The 25,498-nt window shown below is 43.1% G+C and overlaps 1 protein-coding gene across 1 annotated transcript; it reads right to left on the bottom strand.

The window, feature by feature from the left end:
• Positions 1-25,498, bottom strand: LOC128224722 (protein psiQ-like). Its single transcript, XM_052934702.1, has 12 exons — positions 25,432-25,498; positions 25,256-25,297; positions 24,988-25,115; positions 20,685-20,756; positions 20,435-20,537; positions 18,431-18,519; positions 2,564-2,635; positions 2,087-2,198; positions 1,670-1,795; positions 1,151-1,438; positions 510-794; positions 1-241 (listed from the first exon to the last, which is right to left on the bottom strand). Exons 1-12 carry the CDS (start codon positions 25,451-25,453, stop codon positions 81-83), a joined length of 1,500 nt encoding a protein of 499 aa, XP_052790662.1. The 5' UTR covers positions 25,454-25,498; the 3' UTR covers positions 1-80.

The raw sequence follows: 25,498 nt of genomic DNA, 5'->3' as shown, positions 1-25,498 counted from the left end.
TTTCATATTTTCTTTGTAAAGTTTATTTATTTATTTTTTTCAAAATTGACATGAATATTTGTACAGCTTTTTCAGCAATTTTAACATATCTTGCAGAATTTGGGGCAGTAAATGTTGGTGGCTACGTTCGTCCTGTCTGCGCACACGTTCACGGTGGCGTCCAGGGTGGCACAGTCTATATCCGGGTTGTCAGTACACGGTGGTGCAGCACTAGGTGGGACAACTGTTGTCATCCCCGGGCCTTGAGTTACGGAGAATATCAAATTAGGTGATAGGTGTATGTGAAGATGATTCATTTAACGTTTAAGACTTTCTAACTTTTACTACCATAATCGTACGTTCGTAAAAATAAAGCTTAATGATGTTTCACTAAGGAATCCTATCTTTGTGATAGAAATACACATGTTGAACTCTGTTCATTATCGCTTGGTTTTCACGCCTATTTTTAAAAGCTATACGCAACCTTGATTACTGTTATTATAATATTGAGGTGGAAATGTGCATTATACCTCCGCAGTATCCGCAGAATTTAGGACAAAAGTTCCGGGCGGAGAGCGTCCCGAGGGCGCAGATGTTTTGAGTGTCGTTAACCTTCCTGCAGTCGACATCCGGGTTATCTGCGCATGCGGGCTTACAGACGCCGCAGAAGCGCGGGCAGTACATTACGGTGGGTGGGGAATTGAGGTTACCGCAGATGTTGAGGGTGTCGTTCAACGAGCGGCAGTCAACCTCACCCGTGTCTTGGCAGGGGTCCACAGTCACCCCCGGCGGCGGCGGCATTGTGCTTCCGTCCGCTATAGCAGGGAAGGGGTGTACGGCATAACATAAGTATCATACTAAAAATAGTTATTTCTTTTTGGTATAATCTAAAAATAGTCAGATAAGTATGAAGTTATTATTGTTTTATAAATATTTTGAAAAGAAAATACATCATACAAAAATATCACTCGGGGTCATGGGGGTCATTATTTTATATACCGGTAATAAAAGTGGTGAGTGGCATTGAATTGACTTTATTTGTTATTCGCAATAAAACATCATTGTCCTATACCCTCTATGCTTGTTTCTGTATGTACGTGTATGCGTGTTTCACGTACTCCTGTAATTCTAAAAGCACACGTTACAACATAAACGCCTTTCCTGTTATTACCTGAGCAGTAGCCGCAATACTCCGGGCAGAATTTTGTAGCGGCGAGCGTCCGTAGAGCGCAGATATTGTGGGTGGAATTCTCTTGTGCACAGTTCACGTTCGGGTCATCTGTGCACGTGGCGTTACACAGGCCACAAAAGCGCGGACAGTACAGGAGAGTGGCCGGGGAATTCTTCCGCTCACACATGTGTAGCGTCTCGTTCATCTGGCGGCAGTCCACGTCACCACTATCCGCACACGGAGTCACAGTGCTTCCGGTAGGGGGCGCCACTGTGGTCCCGTTGTTGTCTGTTTAAAGTTTAAATAAGAAGACCGTGTATATAAAGTATGGTTTATTTCCACGGTTTATGTTTTTAATTTATACTTGAGCTTGATAAAATATGAAAAGCATCGTTTTGAGATTCAGTTTTTGACGTTTAGCGTGTAGCCATTCGATTTCAACGATAATAATACGGGTGACAGGAATTTGGTGTAAACACTAGAATGAAACGATGTCCATTCCCCTTGAATGTGTCGTACCTGAACAGAATCCACAATACTTCCGACAGTACTTGGTGGCTGCAAGTGTCCGTTTGGCACAGATGTCGTGGGCATCGTCTGCTAGCTTGCAGTCCATGTCCGGGTCGTCAAAACAGTCGGAGTTCGCTACATGGAGGAGTGCAACGATATTTAATAAAGGTAGCCAAATATAGTCATGTTCGGGTAATGGGGTTTGCAATGTTTGTGCTCTGTGTGGAAAGGGCTTGTGATGCATATATAATGATCGGAAATTTACTGAAATAAAGAAACCGTATTGTTGCTACGTACCAAAATATATACGTGTTTGTTATTTGAAAGTCGGAGCCAATTAGATCGACCTATTGTTGTAATAATACCAAAGCAAATTTATTATGCTGTGTTAGACAGGGGGGGGGGGGTATATTTCCCTAAATATACCTGATGTACAGAGGTGTCTATTACATCCCGGGGAATCACAGCAGGCGTTACACAACTGCACCGTCCTTCGGCGAGAGTCACCGCCCCCCAGCCGACGTAGGAGCTCACAGCGCTACAAGGGAGACAACCCGCTGAACATCTTTTCATAACGTTTAACATGAGGGAAAAACTTATTGTTAAAATGATTTCTTTCTCTGTAAAACAAGATAGTTTACACGTTCCTTGTTATTCATCTTCTGTCCACAAGCATCCATCCATTATTTTATGATCTAATTGATTACTTTAATAGCATAAAACATTATAGTAATTAGCATTGTTGTAATTTTAAGGCAAGATAACACGTAAGGGTTAGTTCTGGTTTCCATAACTTTAATGTAGATAATTTTTGTTGTTGCTTATTGCATATTAAACGTGTCCCAAAACGTTATATATAACGTGTTCGCTGAAGTTCTTTACCTACGTAAAAGAATGACCCACCTGAGTGGTCTCACAACCGAGACTGTATTTCACTTCCATCTTCACCGTCGCGTACTTCTGCACGATACATTGCTGAAATGGAGAAAAGGTAACAATATAATTATTATACAATATCGAAATTATATACATGTAATTATTGTACAAACACTGACTCACAGTAAAGTCATTGATATCAAATACTTAGCAAATGAAAATGTTTCAAAGTGTACAGTCAAACAGTCGACATCAGGCCAAATTAACAACCCATTGTCAGGTGTGTAGCGTGGCCGCATATTTGCACGATCACCGCCCTTTGTTATAAATTGGCCATTTGCACTTACAAAGTTAAATGTCTGGCGGTGTTTTTCAAAGATTAGTTTTATATTTTTGACTTATTTATTCCTTACAAATGCTTTACTAGCGACAGTAATAATTAAAGGAATTATGTTAAACGTTATTAATTAACCGGGAGATGTTTTCATAAAGGGTATTAGCAAAAAAAAGCTGTCTCCCTTCATGTTTTCGCAAAGTGGAATATACCCGTTTTACCCATATTAATAATGAACTCGTCCGCCCGGTGAGAATATAACGCGTCGCTCAGCTGAAAGATTGATTCTGTGTTTGACCGCCGTCAAAGTAACACCAAGCAGTAAACCGGAAATCGTCTTTTGAAGGCAAATAATTAGAGTCTTGACCTTCTGGCTGTTTAGTATTGAACACAGAGCATTGCGATCTGTGGGATAAAAAGGCACCAGGAACTTGACATCTATAGGGTTATCTAGCGTTCCAGTTCAAGTAGCCAGATACATAGAGCATTGTGATCTAGTCTGGTGAACGGAGCTGGTGGCTAGAAACTCTAGTAAGCCTTATACCTGACATCTGCATTAAGCCACAGAGCATTGCGATCTGCGCGCTGACAAAGGTTAAGGTATTTTGCATCGCCAATAAACACGCTCCCGTAAGAGAAACGTCATTAAAGTGACTGAACTTTATATAAACCAATGGATACTCTTTGAACCCTGATTATTTGGTTGATTATGTTTTAACTCACCAATCATTTTTTGAATCATTTGTTTTAATCATAAGGCAAAGTAGCCTGAGGAAAATTTATATAAGAGCGATTCATTTAAGCTCTACGACACCGATCGAACATAAAGCCGGCACGTTACAGGTGCATGCAGACGGCCACAATCACAACCGTGTTTAAGTAACATCATGACAGCCGACGTTTACACGTTTTTACGTTTAGGCACGTGTACAACCCATGCTAAGAAGAAACATGCAAACGGTCATAATCACAACCGAGTCTTAGTGTACAGACAAACAGCCGACTACAGGCACGTTTACAACCAATCCTAGATACACGTCAACAGTCATAATCACAACCGAGTCTAAGTGTACAGACAGTCGACTACAGGCACGTTTACAACCAATCCTAAGATACACGTCAACGGTCATAATCATAACCGAGTCTAAGTGTACAGACAAACAGTCGACTACAGGCACGTTTACAACCAATCCTAAGATACACGTCAACGTTCATAATCACAACCGAGTCTAAGTGTACAAACAAACAGCCGACTACAGGCACGTTTACAACCAATCCTAGATACACGTCAACGGTCATAATCACAACCGAGTCTAAGTGTTCAGACAAACAGCCGACTACAGGCACGTTTACAACCAATCCTAGATACACGTCAACAGTCATAATCACAACCGAGTCTAAGTGTACAAACAAACAGCCGACTACAGGCACGTTTACAACCAATCCTAAGATACACGTCAACGTTCATAATCACAACCGAGTCCAAGTGTACAGACAAACAGCAGACTACAGGCACGTTTACAACCAATCCTAAGATACACGTCAACGTTCATAATCACAACCGAGTCTAAGTGTACAGACAAACAGCCGACTACAGGCACGTTTACAACCAATCCTAAGATACACGTCAACAGTCATAATCACAACCGAGTCTAAGTGTTCAGACAAACAGTCGACTACAGGCACGTTTACAACCAATCCTAGATACACGTCAACGGTCATAATCACAACCGAGTCCAAGTGTACAGACAAACAGCCGACCACAGGCACGTTTACAACCAATCCTAAGATACACGTCAACGGTCATAATCACAACCGAGTCTAAGTGTACAGACAAACAGCCGACTACAGGCACGTTTACAACCAATTCTAGATACACGTCAACGTTCATAATCACAACCGAGTCTAAGTGTACAAACAAACAGCCGACTACAGGCACGTTTACAAACAATCCTAAGATACACGTCAACGTTCATAATCACAACCGAGTCCAAGTGTTCAGACAAACAGCCGACTACAGGCACGTTTACAACCAATCCTAAGATACACGTCAACGTTCATAATCACAACCGAGTCTAAGTGTACAAACAAACAGCCGACTACAGGCACGTTTACAACCAATCCTAAGATACACGTCAACGTTCATAATCACAACCGAGTCTAAGTGTTCAGACAAACAGCCGACTACAGGCACGTTTACAACCAATCCTAAGATACACGTCAACGGTCATAATCACAACCGAGTCTTAGTGAACAGGCAAACAGCCGACTACAGGCACGTTTACAACCAATCCTAGATACACGTCAACAGTCATAATCACAACCGAGTCTAAGTGTACAGACAAAGAGCCGACTACAGGCACGTTTACAACCAATCCTAGATACACGTCAACGGTCATAATCACAACCGAGTCTTAGTGAACAGGCAAACAGCCGACTACAGGCACGTTTACAACCAATCCTAGATACACGTCAACAGTCATAATCACAACCGAGTCTAAGTGTACAGACAAAGAGCCGACTACAGGCACGTTTACAACCAATCCTAGATACACGTCAACGGTCATAATCACAACCGAGTCTAAGTGTTCAAACAAACAGCCGACTACAGGCACGTTTACAACCAATCCTAGATACACGTCAACAGTCATAATCACAACCGAGTCTAAGTGTTCAGACAAACAGCCGACTACAGGCACGTTTACAACCAATCCTAAGATACACGTCAACGGTCATAATCACAACCGAGTCTAAGTGTTCAGACAAACAGCCGACTACAGGCACGTTTACAACCAATCCTAAGATACACGTCAACGGTCATAATCACAACCGAGTCTAAGTGTTCAGACAAACAGCCGACTACAGGCACGTTTACAACCAATCCTAAGATACACGTCAACGGTCATAATCACAACCGAGTCTAAGTGTTCAGACAAACAGCCGACTACAGGCACGTTTACAACCAATCCTAGATACACGTCAACAGTCATAATCACAACCGAGTCTAAGTGTTCAGACAAACAGCCGACTACAGGCACGTTTACAACCAATCCTAGATACACGTCAACGGTCATAATCACAACCGAGTCTAAGTGTTCAGACAAACAGCCGACTACAGGCACGTTTACAACCAATCCTAAGATACACGTCAACGGTCATAATCACAACCGAGTCTAAGTGTTCAGACAAACAGCCGACTACAGGCACGTTTACAACCAATCCAAAGATACACGTCAACGGTCATAATCACAACCGAGTCTAAGTGTTCAGACAAACAGCCGACTACAGGCACGTTTACAACCAATCCTAGATACACGTCAACGGTCATAATCACAACCGAGTCTTAGTGTTCAGACAAACAGCCGACTACAGGCACGTTTACAACCAATCCTAAGATACACGTCAACGGTCATAATCACAACCGAGTCTAAGTGTACAGACAAACAGCCGACTACAGGCACGTTTACAACCAATTCTAGATACACGTCAACAGTCATAATCACAACCGAGTCTTATTGTACAGACAAACAGCCGACTACATGTACGTTTACAACCAATCCTAAGATACACGTCAACGGTCATAATCACAACCGAGTCTTAGTGTACAGAAAAAGAGCCGATTACAGGCACGTTTACAACCAATCCTAAGATACACGTCAACGGTCACAATCACAACCGAGTCCAAGTGTTCAGACAGTCGACTACAGGCACGTTTACAACCAATCCTAAGATACACGTCAACGGTCATAATCACAACCGAGTCTTAGTGTACAGACAAAGAGCCGATTACAGGCACGTTTACAACCAATCCTAAGATACACGTCAACGGTCACAATCACAACCGAGTCCAAGTGTTCAGACAGTCGACTTCAGGCACGTTTACAACCAATCCTAAGATACACGTCAACGGTCATAATCACAACCGAGTTTTAGTGTACAGACAAACAGCCGACTACAGGCACGTTTACAACCAATCCTAGATACACGTCAACGGTCATAATCACAACCGAGTCCAAGTGTTCAGACAAACAGCCGACTACAGGCACGTTTACAACCAATCCTAGACACACGTTAACGGTCATAATCACAACCGATTCTTAGTGTTCAGACAAACAGTCGACTACAGGCACGTTTACAACCAATCCTAAGATACACGTCAACGGTCGTAATCACAACCGAGTCTTATTGTACAGACAAACAGCCGACTACAGGTACGTTTACAACCAATCCTAAGATACACGTCAACGGTCATAATCACAACCGAGTCTTAGTGTACAGACAAAGAGCCGATTACAGGCACGTTTACAACCAATCCTAAGATACACGTCAACGGTCACAATCACAACCGAGTCCAAGTGTTCAGACAGTCGACTACAGGCACGTTTACAACCAATCATAAGATACACGTCAACGGTCATAATCACAACCGAGTCTTAGTGTACAGACAAACAGTCGACTACAGGCACGTTTACAACCAATCCTAAGATACACGTCAACGGTCATAATCACAACCGAGTCTTAGTGTTCAGACAAACAGTCGACTACAGGCACGTTTACAACCAATCCTAGATACACGTCTACGGTCATAATCACAACCGAGTCCAAGTGTTCAGACAAACAGCCGACCACAGGCACGTTTACAACCAATAATAAGATACACGTCAACAGTCAAAATCACAACCGAGTCTAAGTGTTCAGACAAACAGCAGACTACAGGAACGTTTACAACCAATCCTAGATACACGTCAACGGTCATAATCAAAACCGAGTCTAAGTCTACAGACAAACAGCCGACTACAGGCACGTTTACAACCAATCCTAAGATACACGTCAACGGTCATAATCACAACCGAGTCTAAGTGTACAGACAAACAGCCGACTACAGGAACGTTTACAACCAATCCTAGATACACGTCAACGGTCATAATCACAACCGAGTCCAAGTGTTCAGACAAACAGCCGACTACAGGCACGTTTACAACCAATCCTAGATACACGTCAACGGTCATAGTCACAACCGAGTCTTAGTGTTCAGACAAACAGCCGACTACAGGCACGTTTACAACCAATCCTAGATACACGTCAACGGTCATAATCACAACCGAGTCTTAGTGTTCAGACAAACAGTCGACTACAGGCACGTTTACAACCAATCCTAGATACACGTCAACGGTCATAATCACAACCGAGTCTTAGTGTTCAGACAAACAGCCGACTACAGGCACGTTTACAACCAATCCTAAGATACACGTCAACGGTCATAATCACAACCGAGTCTTAGTGTTCAGACAAACAGCCGACTACAGGCACGTTTACAACCAATCCTAAGATACACGTCAACAGTCATAATCACAACCGAGTCTAAGTGTTCAGACAAACAGCCGACTACAGGCACGTTTACAACCAATCCTAGATACACGTCAACGGTCATAATCACAACCGATTCTTAGTGTTCAGACAAACAGTCGACTACAGGCACGTTTACAACCAATCCTAGATACACGTCAACGGTCATAATCACATCCGAGTCCAAGTGTTCAGACAAACAGCCGACTACAGGCACGTTTACAACCAATCCTAGATACACGTCAACGGTCATAATCACAACCGATTCTTAGTGTTCAGACAAACAGTCGACTACAGGCACGTTTACAACCAATCCTAAGATACATGTCAACGATCATGATCACAACCGAGTCTAAGTGTTCAGACAAACAGTCGACTACAGGCACGTTTACAACCAATCCTAGATACACGTCAACGGTCATAATCACAACCGAGTCCAAGTGTACAGACAAAGAGCCGACTACAGGCACGTTTACAACCAATCCTAAATACACGTCAACGGTCATAATCACAACCGAGTCTAAGTGTTCAGACAAACAGCCGACTACAGGCACGTTTACAACCCATCCTAGATACACGTCAACGGTCATAATCACAACCGAGTCCAAGTGTTCAGACAAAGAGCCGACTACAGGCACGTTTACAACCAATCCTAGATACACGTCAACGGTCATAATCACAACCGATTCTTAGTGTTCAGACAAACAGTCGACTACAGGCACGTTTACAACCAATCCTTAGATACATGTCAACGGTCATAATCACAACCGAGTCTAAGTGTTCAGACAAACAGCCGACTACAGGCACGTTTACAACCAATCCTAGATACACGTCAACGGTCATAATCACAACCGAGTCTAAGTGTTCAGACAAACAGCCGACTACAGGCACGTTTACAACCAATCCTAGATACACGTCAACGGTCATTATCACAACCGAGTCTAAGTGTTCAGGCAAACAGCCGACTACAGGCACGTTTACAACCAATCCTAGATACACGTCAACAGTCATAATCACAACCGAGTCTTAGTGTTCAGACAAACAGCCGACTACAGGCACGTTTACAACCAATCCTAAGATACACTTCAACGGTCATAATCACAACCGAGTCTTAGTGTACAGACAAACAGCCGACTACAGGCACGTTTACAACCAATCCTAGATACACGTCAACGGTCATAATCACAACCGAATCTAAGTGTTCAGGCAAACAGCCGACTACAGGCACGTTTACAACCAATCCTAAGATACACGTCAACGGTCATAATCACAACCGAGTCCAAGTGTTCAGACAGTCGACTACAGGCACGTTTACAACCAATCCTAAGATACACGTGAACAGTCATAATCACAACCGAGTCTTAGTGTACAGACAAAGAGCCGTTTACAGGCACGTTTACAACCAATCCTAAGATACACGTCAACGGTTATAATTACAACCGAGTCTAAGTGTTCAGACAAACAGTCGACTACAGGCACGTTTACAACCAATCCTAGATACACGTCAACGGTCATAATCACAACCAAGTCTAAGTGTACAGACAAACAGCCGACTACAGGCACGTTTACAACCAATCCTAGATACACGTCAACGGTCATAATCACAACCGAGTCCAAGTGTTCAGACAAACAGCCGACTACAGGCACGTTTACAACCAATCCTAGATACACGTCAACGGTCATAATCACAATCGAGTCTTAGTGTACAGACAAACAGCCGACTACAGGCACGTTTACAACCAATCCTAAGATACACGTCAACGGTCATAATCACAACCGAGTCTAAGTGTTCAGACAAACAGCCGACTACAGGCACGTTTACAACCAATCCTGAGATACACGTCAACGGTCATAATCACAACCGAGTCTAAGTGTTCAGACAAACAGCCGACTACAGGCACGTTTACAACCAATCCTAAGATACACGTCAACGGTTATAATCACAACCGAGTCTTAGTGTACAGACATACAGTCGACTACAGGCACGTTTACAACCAACCCTAGATACACGTCAACGGTCATAATCACAACCGAGTCTTAGTGTTCAGACAAACAGTCGACTACAGGCACGTTTACAACCAATCCTAGATACACGTCAACGGTCATAATCACAACCGAGTCTTAGTGTACAAACAAAGAGCCGACTACAGGCACGTTTACAACCAATCCTAGATACACGTCAACGGTCATAATCACAACCGAGTCTTAGTGTTCAGACAAACAGCCGACTACAGGCACGTTTACAACCAATCCTAGATACACGTCAACGGTCGTAATCACAATCGAGTCTTAGTGTTCAGACAAACAGTCGACTACAGGCACGTTTACAACCAATCCTAGATACACGTCAACGGTCATCATCACAACCGAGTCTAAGTGTACAGACAAAGAGCCGATTACAGGCACGTTTACAACCAATCCTAAGATACACGTCAACGGTCACAATCACAACCGAGTCCAAGTGTTCAGACAGTCGACTACAGGCACGTTTACAACCAATCCTAAGATACACGTCAACGGTCATAATCACAACCGAGTCTTAGTGTACAGACAAACAGTCGACTACAGGCACGTTTACAACCAATCCTAAGATACACGTCAACGGTCATAATCACAACCGAGTCCAAGTGTTCAGACAGTCGACTACAGGCACGTTTACAACCAATCCTATATACACGTCAACGGTCATAATCACAACCGAGTCTAAGTGTACAGACAAACAGCCGACTTCAGGCACGTTTACAACCAATCCTAAGATACACGTCAACAGTCATAATCACAACCGAGTCTAAGTGTACAGACAAACAGTCGACTACAGGCATGTTTACAACCCATCCTAGATACACGTCAACGGTCATAATCACAACCGAGTCTAAGTGTTCATACAAACAGCCGACTACAGGCACGTTTACAACCCATCCTAGATACACGTCAACGGTCATAATCACAACCGAGTCTAAGTGTTCAGACAAACAGTCGACTACAGGCACGTTTACAACCTATCCTAAGATACACGTCAACATTCATAATCACAACCGAGTCTAAGTGTTCAGACAAACAGTCGACTACAGGCACGTTTACAACCAATCCTAGATAAACGTCAACGGTCATAATCACAACCGAGTCTAAGTGTACAGACAAATAGCCGACTACAGGCACGTTTACAACTCATCCTAAGAAAAACGTCAACAGTCACACTAACACGAGTCTAAGTGTACAGACAAACAGCCGATGACAGGCACGTTTACAATCCATGCTAAGATACATGCAAACGGTCAAAATCACAACTGAGTCTAAGTGTAAAGGCATACGGGTACTGCTGATTCCTTTGGTAATGGCCAAAATTAATTCCTGGAATACAGGCAAAACACATATTCCTGGTATATAGGCACAGATCACCGTTAGGTGCAAGAAAAAGGCAGATTCCTGGAGAATATCAGAAAAAAATATTCATGGCTAAAAACGTTTCCTGGTGTACAGACAACCAATCATTTCCAGGTGAACAGGCAAACAACAGATTCCTGGTGTACAGGCAAACAATTGATTCCTGGTGTAGAGGCAAACACCTGATTCTTGGTGTACAGGCAAACAACTGGTTCCAGGTGTACAGGCAAACAATTGATTCCTGGTGTACTGGAAAACAACGGATTCCTGGTATACAGGCAAACAATTGATTCCTGGTGTACTTGAAAACAACATATTCCTGCTGTAAAGGCAAAAAACTGATTCCTGGTGTACAGGCAAACAACTGATTCCTGGTGTACAGGCAAACAATTGATTCCTGGTATACAGGCAAACAACTGATTCCAGGTGTACAGGCAAACAATTGATTCCTGGTGTACTTGAAAACAACAGATTTCTGGTGTACAGGCCAACAACAGATTCCTGGTGTACTGGAAAACAATTGATTTCTGGTGTACAAACAAACAGCAGATTCCTGGTGTAGAGGCAAATAATTGATTCCTGGTGTACAGGCAAACAATTGATTCCTGGTGTACAGGCAAACAATTGATTCCTGGTGTACATTCGAACAATTGATTCCTGGTGTACAGGCAAACAACTGATTCCAGGTGTACAGGCAAACAATTAATTCCTGGTGTACAGGCAAACAACTGATTCATGATGTACAGGCAAACAACTGATTCCTGGTGTACAGACAATCAACTGATTCCTGGTGTACAGGCAAACAACTGATTCCTGGTGTACAGGCAAACAACTTATTCCAGGTGTGCTGGAAAACAACAGATTCATGGTGAAGAGGCAAACAATAGAATCCTGGTGTACAGGCAACTGATTTCTTGTGTACAGATTCCATGTGTACCGGCAAACAACTGATTCCACATGTACAGACAAACAACCCGATACCTGGCTTACAGACAAACAACGCGATTCCTAGTTTACAGACAAACAACCCGATACCTGGCTTATAGACAAACAACGCGATTCCTGTTTTACAGACAAACAACCCGATACCTGGCTTACAGACAAACAACCCGATACCTGGCTTATAGACAAACAACCCAATACCTGGCTTATAGACAAACAACGCGATTCCTAGTTTACAGACAAACAACCCGATACCTGGCTTACAGACAAACAACGCGATTCCTAGTTTACAGACAAACAACCCGATACCTGGCTTACAGACAAACAACGCGATTCCTAGTTTACAGACAAACAACCCGATACCTGGCTTATAGACAAACAACGCGATTCCTAGTTTACAGACAAACAACCCGATACCTGGCTTACAGACAAACAACCCGATACCTGGCTTACAGACAAACAACTGATTCCTGGTGTACAGGCAAACAACTTATTCCAGGTGTACAGGCAAACAACTGATTTCTTGTGTACAGATTCCATGTGTACCGGCAAACAACTGATTCCACATGTACAGACAAACAACCCGATACCTGGCTTACAGACAAACAACCCGATACCTGGCTTACAGACAAACAACGCGATACATGGCTTGCAGACAAACAACGCGATTCATAGTGTAAATGCAAACATCTAATTTCTGGTTTACAGGTAAACAACCCGATTCCTGCTGTTAAGGCAAACAACCGATTCCTGGTGTACAGACAAACAACTGATTCCTGGTGTACAGGCAAACAACAGATTCCTGGTGTACAGGCAAACAACAGATTCCAGGTGTAGAGGCAAACAACAAATTCCTGGTGTAGAGACAAACAACAGATTCCTTGTGTACTGGAAAACAATTGATTCCTAGTGTACAGACAAACAACTAATTCATAGTGTACTGAAAAACAATTGATTCCTGGTGTACAGGCAAACAACTGATTCCTGGTGCACAGGCAAACAACCGGATTTCTGGTGTACAGACGAATAACCGGATTCCTGGTTTACCCGCAAACAACCCGATTTCTGGTGTACATGCAGACAGCACAATTCCTGGTTTACAGACAAACAACCCGATACCTGGCTTAAAGACAAACAACCCGATACCTGGCTTAAAGACAAACAACCCGATACCTGGCTTACAGACAAACAACCCGATACCTGGCTTAAAGACAAACAACCCGATACCTGGCTTACAGACAAACAACCCGATACCTGGCTTACAGACAAACAACCCGATACCTGGCTTACAGACAAACAACCCGATACCTGGCTTAAAGACAAACAACCCGATACCTGGCTTAAAGAGAAACAACGCGACTCCTGGTTTTCAGACAAACAACGCGATACCTGGCTTACAGACAAACAACCCGATACCTGGCTTACAGACAAACAACCCGATACCTGGCTTACAGACAAACAACCCGATACCTGGCTTAAAGACAAACAACCCGATACCTGGCTTAAAGAGAAACAACGCGACTCCTGGTTTTCAGACAAACAACGCGATACCTGGCTTACAGACAAACAAACCGATACCTCCTGGCTTACAGACAAACAACGCGATTCCTGGTGTAAATGCAAACATCCAATTTCTGGTGTACAGACAAACAATTGATTCCTGGTGTACAGGCAAACAACAGATTCCTGGTGTACTGGAAAACAATTGATTCCTGGTGTACAGACAAACAACTGATTCATAGTGTACTGGAAAACAGTTGATTCCTGGTGTACAGGCAAACAACTGATACCTGATGCACAGGCAAACAACAGGATTCCTGGTGTACATACAAACAACACGATTCCTGGTTTACCCGCAAACAACCCGATTTCTGGTGTACATGCAGACAGCACAATTCCTGGTTTACAGACAAACAACCCGATTCCTTGTTTACATGCAAATATTCGATTCCAATCATTTTAACAAGTTGCAGATTTCTGGTGTATGGGTAAATAACCGATCTTTGGTGTACAGCCAAACATCCGATACCCGGTATTTAGGAGAAGAAAAAACGATGTCTGGGGTTGAGTTACAATAGAGTCCAGGTGTACACAAAAATAATCGATTCCAGGAATTTTGGCAAACAGCCGATATCTGGTGTATAGGGAATGTACAGTCAAATGACCGAATCCTGGTGTTTAGGTGAACAACGGGCCGATTTATAGTCTAAATACAAACAGTATACACACATATCTGATTTCTAGGGTACAGGCAAAAACAGATTCCCTTGGCAAACAATTGCTTCCTGACGAAAAGACAAACAACTATTTCCTGATGTACTTGAAAACAACAGATTTCTGGTGTAGAGGCAAACAACAGATTCCTGGTGTACAGGCAAACAATTGATACCTGGTGTAGAGGCAAACAACAGATGCCTGGTGTAAAGGCAAACAACAGATTCCTGGTGTACTGGAAAACAATTGATTCCTGACGAACAGACAAACAACTGATTCCGGGTGTACTGGATAACAATTGATTCCTGACAAACAGACAAACAACTGATTCCTGGTGTAGAGGCAAACAATTGATTCCTGTTGTACAGGCAAACAATTGATTCCTGGTGTACAGGCAAACAACTGATTCCTGGTGTACAGACAAACAACTGATTCTTGGTGTAGAGGCAAACAAATGATTCCTGGTGTACAGGCAAACAACAGATTCCTGGTGTACAGGCAAACAATTGATTCCTGATGTAGAGGCAAACAACGTATTCCTGGTGTACAGGCAAACAACAGATTCCCTTGGCAAACAATTGATTCCTGACGAACAGACAAACAACTATTTCCTGATGTACTTGAAAACAACAGATTTCTGGTGTAGAGGCAAACAACAGATTCCTGGTGTACAGGCAAACAATTGATACCTGGTGTAGAGGCAAACAACAGATGCCTGGTGTAAAGGCAAACAACAGATTCCTGGTGTACTGGAAAACAATTGATTCCTGAAGAACAGACAAACAACTGATTCCTGGTGTAGAGGCAAACAATTGATTTCTGGTGTACAGGCAAACAATTGATTCCTGGTGTACAGGCAAACAACTGATTCCTGGTGTACAGACAAACAACTGATTCCTGGTGTAGAGGCAAACAAATGATTCCTGGTGTACAGGCAAACAACAGATTCCTGTTGTACAGGCAAACAATTGATTCCTGATGTAGAGGCAAACAACATATTCCTGGTGTATAGGCAAACAACAGATTCCTGGTGTACAGGCAAACAATTGATTCCTGGTGTACAGGCAAACAACACATTCCTGGTATACAGGCAAACAATTGATTCCTGGTGTACAGGCAAACAACACATTCCTGGTGTACAGGCAAACAATTGATTCCCAGTGTACAGGCAAACAACTGATTCCCGGTGTACAGGCAAACAACTGATTCCTGGTGTATAGGCAAACAACAGATTCCTGGTGAGCAGGCAAACAATTGATTTTTGGTGTACTGGCAAACACCAGATTCTTGGTATACAGACAAACAACAGATTCCTGGTGTACAGGCAAACAATAGTTTCCTGGTGAACAGGCAAACAATTGATATCAGTTGTACAGACAAACAACAGATTCCTGGTGAACAGGCAAATGTTTGATTCCTGGTGTACAGGCAAACAACAGATTCCTGGTGTACAGTCAAACAACAGATTCCTGGTGTAGAGGCAAAAAATTGATTCCTGACGAACAGACAAACAACTGATTCCTGGTGTGCTGGAAAACAACAGATTCATGGTGAAGAGGCAAACAACAGAATCCTGGTGTACAGGCAAACAATTGATTCCTGACGAACAGACAAACAACTGATTCCTGGTGTACTGGAAAACAATTGATTCCTGGTATACAGGCAAACAATTGATTACTGATGTAGAGGCAAACAACTGATTCCAGGTGTAGAGGCAAACAACTGATTCCTGGTGTACTGGAAAACCATTGATTCCTGGTGTACAGACAAACAACAGATTCCTGGTAAAAAGGCAAACAATTGATTCCTTGTGTACATGCAAACAACAGATTCCTGGTGTACAGGCAAACAATAATTTCCTGGTGTACTGGAAAACAACAGATTCCTGGTGTACCTGTAGGCAAACAACAGATTCCTGGTGTACTTGAAAAGAATTGATTCAACAGATTCCTGGTGTAATGGAAAACAATTGATTCCTGGTGTACAGACAAACAACAGATTCCTGGTGTACTGGAAAACAATTGATTCCTGGTGAACAGTCAAACATTTGATCCCTGTTGTACAGGCAAGCAACAGATTCCTGGTGTACAGTAAAACATTTGATCCCTGGTGTACAGGCGAGCAACAGATTCCAAGTGTACAGACAAACAACAGATTCCTGGTGAACAGTCAAACATTTGATCCCTGGTGTACAGGCAAGCAACAGATTCCAGGTGTACAGACAAACAACAGATTCCCGGTGAACAGGCAAACATTTGATCCCAGGTGTACAGGCAAGCAACAGATTCCAGGGGTACAGACAAACAACTGATTCCTGACGAAAAGGGGAAACAACAGATTCCTGGTGAACAGGCAAACATTTGATCCATGGTGTACAGGCAAGCAACAGATTCCAGGTGTACAAACAAACAACTGATTCCTGACGAACGGGCAAACAACAGATTCCTGGTATACAGGCAAACAATTGATTACTTACGAACAGTCAAACAACTGATTCCTGACGAACAGGCACACAACAGATTCCAGGTGTACAGACAAACAATTGATTCCTGGTGTACAGACAAACGCTTGATTCCAGGTGTACCGACAAACAACAGATTCCTGGTGTACAGACAAACAACTGATTCCTGACGAACAGGCAAACAACAGATTCCAGGTGTACAGACAAACAACTGATTCCTGACGAACAGGCTAACAACAGATTCCAGGTGTACAGACAAACAACTGATTCCTGACGAACAGGCAAACAACAGATTCCTGGTGTACAGGCAAACAATTGATTCCTTACGAACAGACTGACAACTGATTCCTTGTGTACTGGCAAACAATTTATTCCTTACAAACAGGCAAACAACACTTTTCTGGTGTACAGGCAAACAATTGATTCCTTACGAACAGACAAACAACACTTTTCTGGTATACATGCAAACAATTGATTCCTGACGAACAGACAAACAACTGATTCCTGGTGTACTGGCAAACAACAGATTCCTGGTATACAGACAAACAACAGATTCCTGGTGTACAGGCAAACAATTGATTCCTGGTGTACAGGCAAACAACAGATTCCTTGTGTACAGGCAAACAATTGATTCCTGGTGTAGATGCAAACAACAGAAGCCTGGTGTAAAGGCAAACAACAGATTCCTGATGTACTGGAAAACAATTGATTCCTGACGAACAGACAAACAACAGATTCCTGATGTACTGGAAAACAATTGATTCCTGACGAACAGACAAACAACAGATTCCTGGTTTACTGGAAAACAATCGATTCCTTACGAACAGACAAACAACAGATTCCTGGTGTACAGACAAACAACTGATTCCTGGTGTACTGGAAAACAACTGATTCCTGACGAACAGACAAGCAACCGATTCCAGAGGTATACACAGAAACCGATTCCTGTTGTACAGGCAAATAACCGATTTCTGGTGTATGGAATACAACCGATTTCTACTTATAGGCAAAAACCTCCTCATGGTGTAAAGGCAAATAACCGATTCCTTGACAAACAATCAAATATTAGTTTGCAGATAAACAACAGAATATTTGTGTAAAGGTAAACCATATTTAAAATGCGGATTCGGAAGATGGATGTTAACAGCGGACGCGTACAGCGTGCACATGGAATACCGGCCTAGTCTGATTCAATGAAAATTAGTTCTCTTACCTCCCCGTCGGCACATGTTATTCTGTTGGAACAGTCGGCTGGATCGTTCACGGAGTCACACTGGTAACACTGGGCACCCGGTGACGTACCTGGAGAGCGGAACATCATGTACGAGGTAAGATATGACCATGCATATGATCAGACGAATGAACGGCGTCTGAGCTTCATTAGGATTAAACCCTTTTGAAAAATTGTATTTGATTATTGTTGGAAATAATAAACAAGGCATATTTTAGAATCTAGCCATGAACAACAGTACTTAAACATTCAATCCTTAATATTTTGATAGATGGGCTACTTGTTATATTTTGGTGTCAAAAAAGCCACAATACCAACATGCTGTAAGTGAAAGTTGACCCAAAGTATGGTGGCATATTACTGCCGTAAATAACCTGTTAACGTTCGCAATTTGTTGCGTGGTAACCACTCAAATTCATTCATACAACTGGTTATCTACTTATGATTGCGAATTTCTCTAAGTGGTAACACGAATCTTATGTAGTTAACACGTTAGTATGTTATTTACCTGAATCTGGAATGCATTTATTGGTAACTGGTAACACGAATCGTATCTAATTAACCAGTTAGTATGTTACTTAGTAAGTGGAATTCGCTTACCATAACCAGTAACTGATCGAAACCAGGAATGAATTTATAGATAATTGGTTACACAAATCTTAACTATCAAACCATAACTAGATAATCCCGTTTATGTTGTACATCATGAAATGTAAAAGGTGGCAGTTCTGGACACGTTCACACATGATTTAAGTCTCAAGATATTTATCTTTCCGAAAACGTTTCGCGAATATTAAATAAATAGCTAGATAGTTATCGCAAAAATCAAGAGGTTAACACGAAACAGTTCGCGAACGTTATCAGGTTATCTGACGGCAGTAATATGCCACCATACCAAAGCCTTAAACTACTAGTCCGACTTAGTGTCAACAGACAGCATAGACACAACTGCAATACCAAACTACTAAAAACACTCATCCACCCTTAACGAATAATCCCCCCCCCCCCCCTACACACACCTCCTTAAAATGTAGATCTACTATTGCCGGGCGGATATAGCTCCATGCTACATTGTTACATAAGTCAGTGATACAGCGCCTAACCCCTCCCCCCCCCCCCCCCCACACACACACACGCGTGCAGGTCGCTCTGCCAGTCCCTCCCCATACACGGGTGCAGGTCGCTCTGCCATTCCCTTCCCATACACGCGTGCAGGTCACTCTGCCATTAACCCCCCCCCCTCCACCACCACCCACCCACCTACACGCGTGCAGGTCGCTCTGCCATTCCCCCCCCCCACCCACACGCGTGCAGGTCGCTCTGCCATTCCCCCACACACCCACACGCGTGCAGGTCGCTCTGCCATGCTCTCCCCCCACCCACACGCGTGCAGGTCGCTCTGCCATTCCCTCCCCCCAACCACACGCGTGCAGGCCGCTCTGCCATTCCCTCCCCCCACCCACACGCGTGCAGGTCGCTCTGCCATTCCCCCCACCCATACGCGTGCAGGTCGCTCTGCCATTCCCCCCACCCACACGCGTGCAGGTCGCTCTGCCATTCCCCCCCACACACACACACCCACACGCGTGCACACACACCCACACGCGTGCAGGTCGCTCTGCCATTACCTCCCCCCACCCACACGCGTGCAGGTCGCTCTGCCCCCCCCCTCCACACACACAAACGCGTGCTGGTCGCTCTGCCATTCCCTCCCCATATTGCCCCTCACATTTAAGGACAACGTTGCGTGTAAAGTAATTCAGTGTTGCAACAACCTTCATTCAGGTGCAGATTACTTCGTCGGCACCTCTCTCTATCGCCCCTTTCCCCTACCCTACAGTGTGTACCTACTATTGTCGGGGGACAAAGCTCCGTGTTACATAATTAAGTGTAACTGAAAACTTCATTCAGATGGAGATTGCTCCATCACCACCCCCGCCCCTCTCCACGTACGGCCTCTGCCCATCCCTACGGAATTGCACCTACTGTTGTCTGGGGGACATAGCTCGGTGTTACATAGGTCAGTGTTACAGCAACCCTCACACACGTGCAGGTCGCTCCTTCGGCCCTTTGATGCCATCTGACACAGCTGCAAAACGAGCGATTTCATTTTATATTACATGTAAAAATAATACTTGCACGTATACTAGGACTAAACAAAGACAGCGATAAATAGTACACACGAAGTTACTAAGGACCGCTGTTCTAAAGCTAACACATGTGGTTGTGGTCTTACCTGAGTTTTGAGGCATCCTGAGTTGTAGAAGACGGTTGAACCCTCCCCGATCACTTTCTCTGTGTGACACTCCTGAAACAACGCCCTCACTTTACACACACAGGTCGGAACTTGACATGTAAGGTAATTGTGGGATGTTGCTATAAGTATGATCCGCGCGATATCAGATTATAGACTGGAACACAGCGTAATGAGAGATACATTGAAAGGTTATATGAGAAGAGAGCAGGGGTGAGATCATCCCGTGGGTTTTGTTAAATATGGCTCTAGCTTGGCGTGATGAAGAGTAAGATCATAGGAGTGTCGGGTGGGGTTATATCATCCCTGGTAACTGTGAGATAAGACCCGGGGTGGGTTAAGAGCATGCATCACTGGGTACTGTGAGAAAGGTGTAAGATCATATGAGTCGGGGTGGGTTTAGATCATTCATCACTGGGTACTGTGCGAAAGATGTAAGATTATATGAGTCGGGGTGGTTCAGATCATAAATCACTGGGTACTGTGAGAAAGGTGTAAGATTATATGAGTCGGGGTGGTTCAGATCATAAATCACTGGGTACTGTGAAAAAGATGTAAGATTATATGCATTACTGGGTACTGTTAGAAAGGCTTAACATTATATGAGTGTCGGGATGGGTTAAGAGCATGCATCACTGGGTACTGTGAGAAAGATGTAAGATTATATGAGTGTCGGGTAGGGTTTAGATCATGCATCACTGGGTACTGTGAGAAAGGTGTAAGATTATATGAGTGTCGGGGTGGGTTCAGATCATGCATCACTGGGTACTGTGAGAAAGGTGTAAGATTATATGTGTGTCGGGTAGGGTTAAGATCATGCATCACTGGGTACTGTGAGAAAGTTGTAAGATTATATGAGTGTCGGGATGGGTTTAGATCATGCATCACTGGGTACTGTGAGAAAGGCTTGACATTATATGAGTGTCGGGATGGGTTAAGAGCATGCATCACTGGGTACTGTGAGAAAGGCTTAACATTATATGAGTGTCGGGATGGGTTAAGAGCATGCATCACTGGGTACTGTGAGAAAGATGTAAGATTATATGAGTGTCTGGTAGGGTTTAGATCATGCATCACTGGGAACTGTGAAAAAGGTGTAAGATTATATGAGTGTCGGGTAGGGTTTAGATCATGCATCACTGGGAACTGTGAAAAAGGTGTAAGATTATATGAGTGTCGGGTAGGGTTTAGATCATGCATCACTGGGTACTGTGAGAAAGGCTTATCATTATATGAGTGTCGGGATGGGTTAAGAGCATGCATCACTGGGTACTGTGAGAAAGGCTTAACATTATATGAGTGTCGGGATGGGTTAAGAGCATGCATCACTGGGTACTGTGAGAAAGATGTAAGATTATATGAGTGTCGGGTAGGGTTTAGATCATGCATCACTGGGTACTGTGAGAAAGGTGTAAGATTATATGAGTGTCGGGGTGGGTTCAGATCATGCATCACTGGGTACTGTGAGAAAGGTGTAAGATTATATGTGTGTCGGGTAGGGTTAAGATCATGCATCACTGGGTACTGTGAGAAAGTTGTAAGATTATATGAGTGTCGGGATGGGTTTAGATCATGCATCACTGGGTACTGTGAGAAAGGCTTGACATTATATGAGTGTCGGGATGGGTTAAGAGCATGCATCACTGGGTACTGTGAGAAAGGCTTAACATTATATGAGTGTCGGGATGGGTTAAGAGCATGCATCACTGGGTACTGTGAGAAAGGCTTAACATTATATGAGTGTCGGGATGGGTTAAGAGCATGCATCACTGGGTACTGTGAGAAAGATGTAAGATTATATGAGTGTCTGGTAGGGTTTAGATCATGCATCACTGGGAACTGTGAAAAAGGTGTAAGATTATATGAGTGTCGGGTAGGGTTTAGATCATGCATCACTGGGAACTGTGAAAAAGGTGTAAGATTATATGAGTGTCGGGTAGGGTTTAGATCATGCATCACTGGGTACTGTGAGAAAGGCTTATCATTATATGAGTGTCGGGATGGGTTAAGAGCATGCATCACTGGGTACTGTGAGAAAGGCTTAACATTATATGAGTGTCGGGATGGGTTAAGAGCATGCATCACTGGGTACTGTGAGAAAGATGTAAGATTATATGAGTGTCGGGTAGGGTTTAGATCATGCATCACTGGGAACTGTGAAAAAGGTGTAAGGTTATATGAGTGTCGGGTAGGGTTTAGATCATGCATCACTGGGAACTGTGAAAAAGGTGTAAGATTATATGAGTGTCGGGTAGGGTTTAGATCATGCATCACTGGGTACTGTGAGAAAGGCTTAACATTATATGAGTGTCGGGATGGGTTAAGAGCATGCATCACTGGGTACTGTGAGAAAGGCTTAACATTATATGAGTGTCGGGTAGGGTTTAGAGCATGCATCACTGGGAACTGTGAAAAAGGTGTAAGATTATATGAGTGTCGGGTAGGGTTTAGATCATGCATCACTGGGTACTGTGAGAAAGGCTTAACATTATATGAGTGTCGGGATGGGTTAAGAGCATGCATCACTGGATACTGTGAGAAAGATGTAAGATTATATGAGTGTCGGGTAGGGTTCAAATCATGCATCACTGGTTACTGTGAGAAAGGTGTAAGATTATATGATTGTCGGGTAGGGTTTAGATCATGCATCACTGGGTACTGTGAGAAAGATGTAGGATTATATGATTGTCGGGTAGGGTTTAGATCATGCATCACTGGATACTGTGAGAAAGGTCTTAGATTATATGAGTGTCGGGTAGGGTTCAAATCATGCATCACTGGTTACTGTGAGAAAGGTGTAAGATTATATGAGTTTCGGGGTGGGTTCAGATCATGCATCACTGGGTACTGTGAGAAAGGTGTAAGATTATATGAGTGTCGGGATGGGTTTAGATCATGCATCACTGGGTACTGTGAGAAAGGTGTAAGATTATATGAGTGTCGGGTAGGGTTCAGATCATGCATCACTGGGTACTGTGAGAAAGGTGTATGATTATATGAGTGTCGGGGTGGGTTAAGATCATGCATCACTGGGTACTGTGAGAAAGTTGTAAAATTACATGAGTCGGGGTGGGTTTAGATAATAAAGGCTGTATGGGCGTTTTGGGAGGTTAGATCATGCATCCGCGGATCACTGACTGTGAGATGGTGTAAGATAAAACGAGTGATGAGATGAGGTTAAATCATTAATACCTGGGTACTGTGAGATATTGCCCTGACGCGGGTGAAATGAATAGTAAGGTTATATGTGTGCAGGGTAGCGTTTGGATCGTGCAACCCCGGGTACTGTGAGATAATGCCCTGGCGGGGTAAAATGAATTGTCTATTTATGTAGACAACATATATCACAAATGAAGAAATCACACGCTAAATGCATATATATCTTTGTGACAAACACTGCTTTTATTGAGCCTTGTTCGTGTATTCGAAGACAAGAAACGATGACAAACTGCGTAATAATTCTTTACATTAATAACTTTTGACTCCTACCAACTGGGTATTTGCGAATAACCAACTGGAAATGATCGAATAACCAACTGCCGAATATAAGAATAATGATGATTTAAAACCGTGTTTGTTACAAAGATATTTATGAGTACATGAATAAAAAAAATCTGATTTCCCAACTACAAAATGGTTTGTATTTGCGTTTAGATCGTGTTATTATGGAGTGATCCATCCTACGCACAGGGTACAGCAGGTAGGACATTCAGCTCTCTATATGCTTATCAAATAAGGCTCACCATGAGCCAATTTCTGACCACTGTGCGCAAGAGTGTGATAATGTGGATGAGTTTAGATCGTGTAACTTTGGATACTGTGAGATAAGGCCCTAGCGGGTTGAAATGAATTGCAAGGTTATTAGAGTGAAAACGTGGATGAGTTTAGATTGTGAAACTTTGGATACTGTGAGACATGGCCCTGTCGGGGTGACATTATTTTGTATGGTTATATGAGTATTGGGATGAGTTAAGACCATGCATCCCTTGGTACTGTGAAATATGGTTCGGGTGTGGTGAGTGTGTGTGTGTGGGGGGGGGGGAGGTTGGGGGTCAATGGGATGAATTTAGATTATGAGAATATAGTTGTTGAGAAGGTTAGGCGTAAAAAATGAATATCATACCAAACCTGACCCAAATGTTTTTCCTCACATAAATCAGAAATTAATTATCTGATGATACTATTTTCAACTCTTTTCAAGTCATTTAGTGTTCGTAGAGATATTTGGTATTCATGTTGTCAATCATCGGGAATCTGTCAACGATGGATACAAGTATAAACAGACCTCGTCGGCATCACAGTGCACGACCATAGAACAGTAGTGAGGATCCGTCACGCCGGAACACTGATGGCACCGCGGTCCTGCGCTGCCAATCCCGCCACCTCCATCGCTCCGGCCGCCACTAACACCACCTGCCCGCGTGTAAAAAAATACGTTTGAAGCTACGAAAGTTACATGTGGACGGGCGTACATGCACACACATATATAAATATAATCTTATATCCTTATAAATAAGCATGCAAGATCAGAGAGAAGAGAAGTTTTAGCCTACCTTGCGCGGCGAAAATCAGCTGCCAAGTCAGAGCAACTGCCACTGTGAAATAAACAACACCAGCCTTAAATGATCGTTTTCAGCACAGTGTTTAACATGTAAGGATGTTAAATGTAAGTTTATAATTATTAAAATATATTTAACCAAACCAGGAGTAAAGAGAACTTTGTTTTTACCTATAACAGTAATCTTCGCCATGCCTGTCCGAATATAATTAAGGAAGGTGATATCAATTTGAATACA

Source organism: Mya arenaria, chromosome 17 (assembly GCF_026914265.1).
Source record: "Mya arenaria isolate MELC-2E11 chromosome 17, ASM2691426v1".
Lineage (NCBI taxonomy): Eukaryota > Metazoa > Mollusca > Bivalvia > Myida > Myidae > Mya > Mya arenaria.
This window is presented reverse-complemented; position numbering and strand designations above follow the sequence as displayed.

Coding starts and splice junctions, on each gene's coding strand:
- LOC128224722 (XM_052934702.1), bottom strand. CDS start 25,453: ATGGCGAAGATTACTGTTATAG. Junction 20,538..20,684: donor CAGGATGCCTCAAAACTCAG/GTAAGACCACAA, acceptor CTCGTTTTGCAG/CTGTGTCAGATGGCATCAAA. Junction 1,796..2,086: donor TAGACACCTCTGTACATCAG/GTATATTTAGGG, acceptor TCCTCCATGTAG/CGAACTCCGACTGTTTTGAC.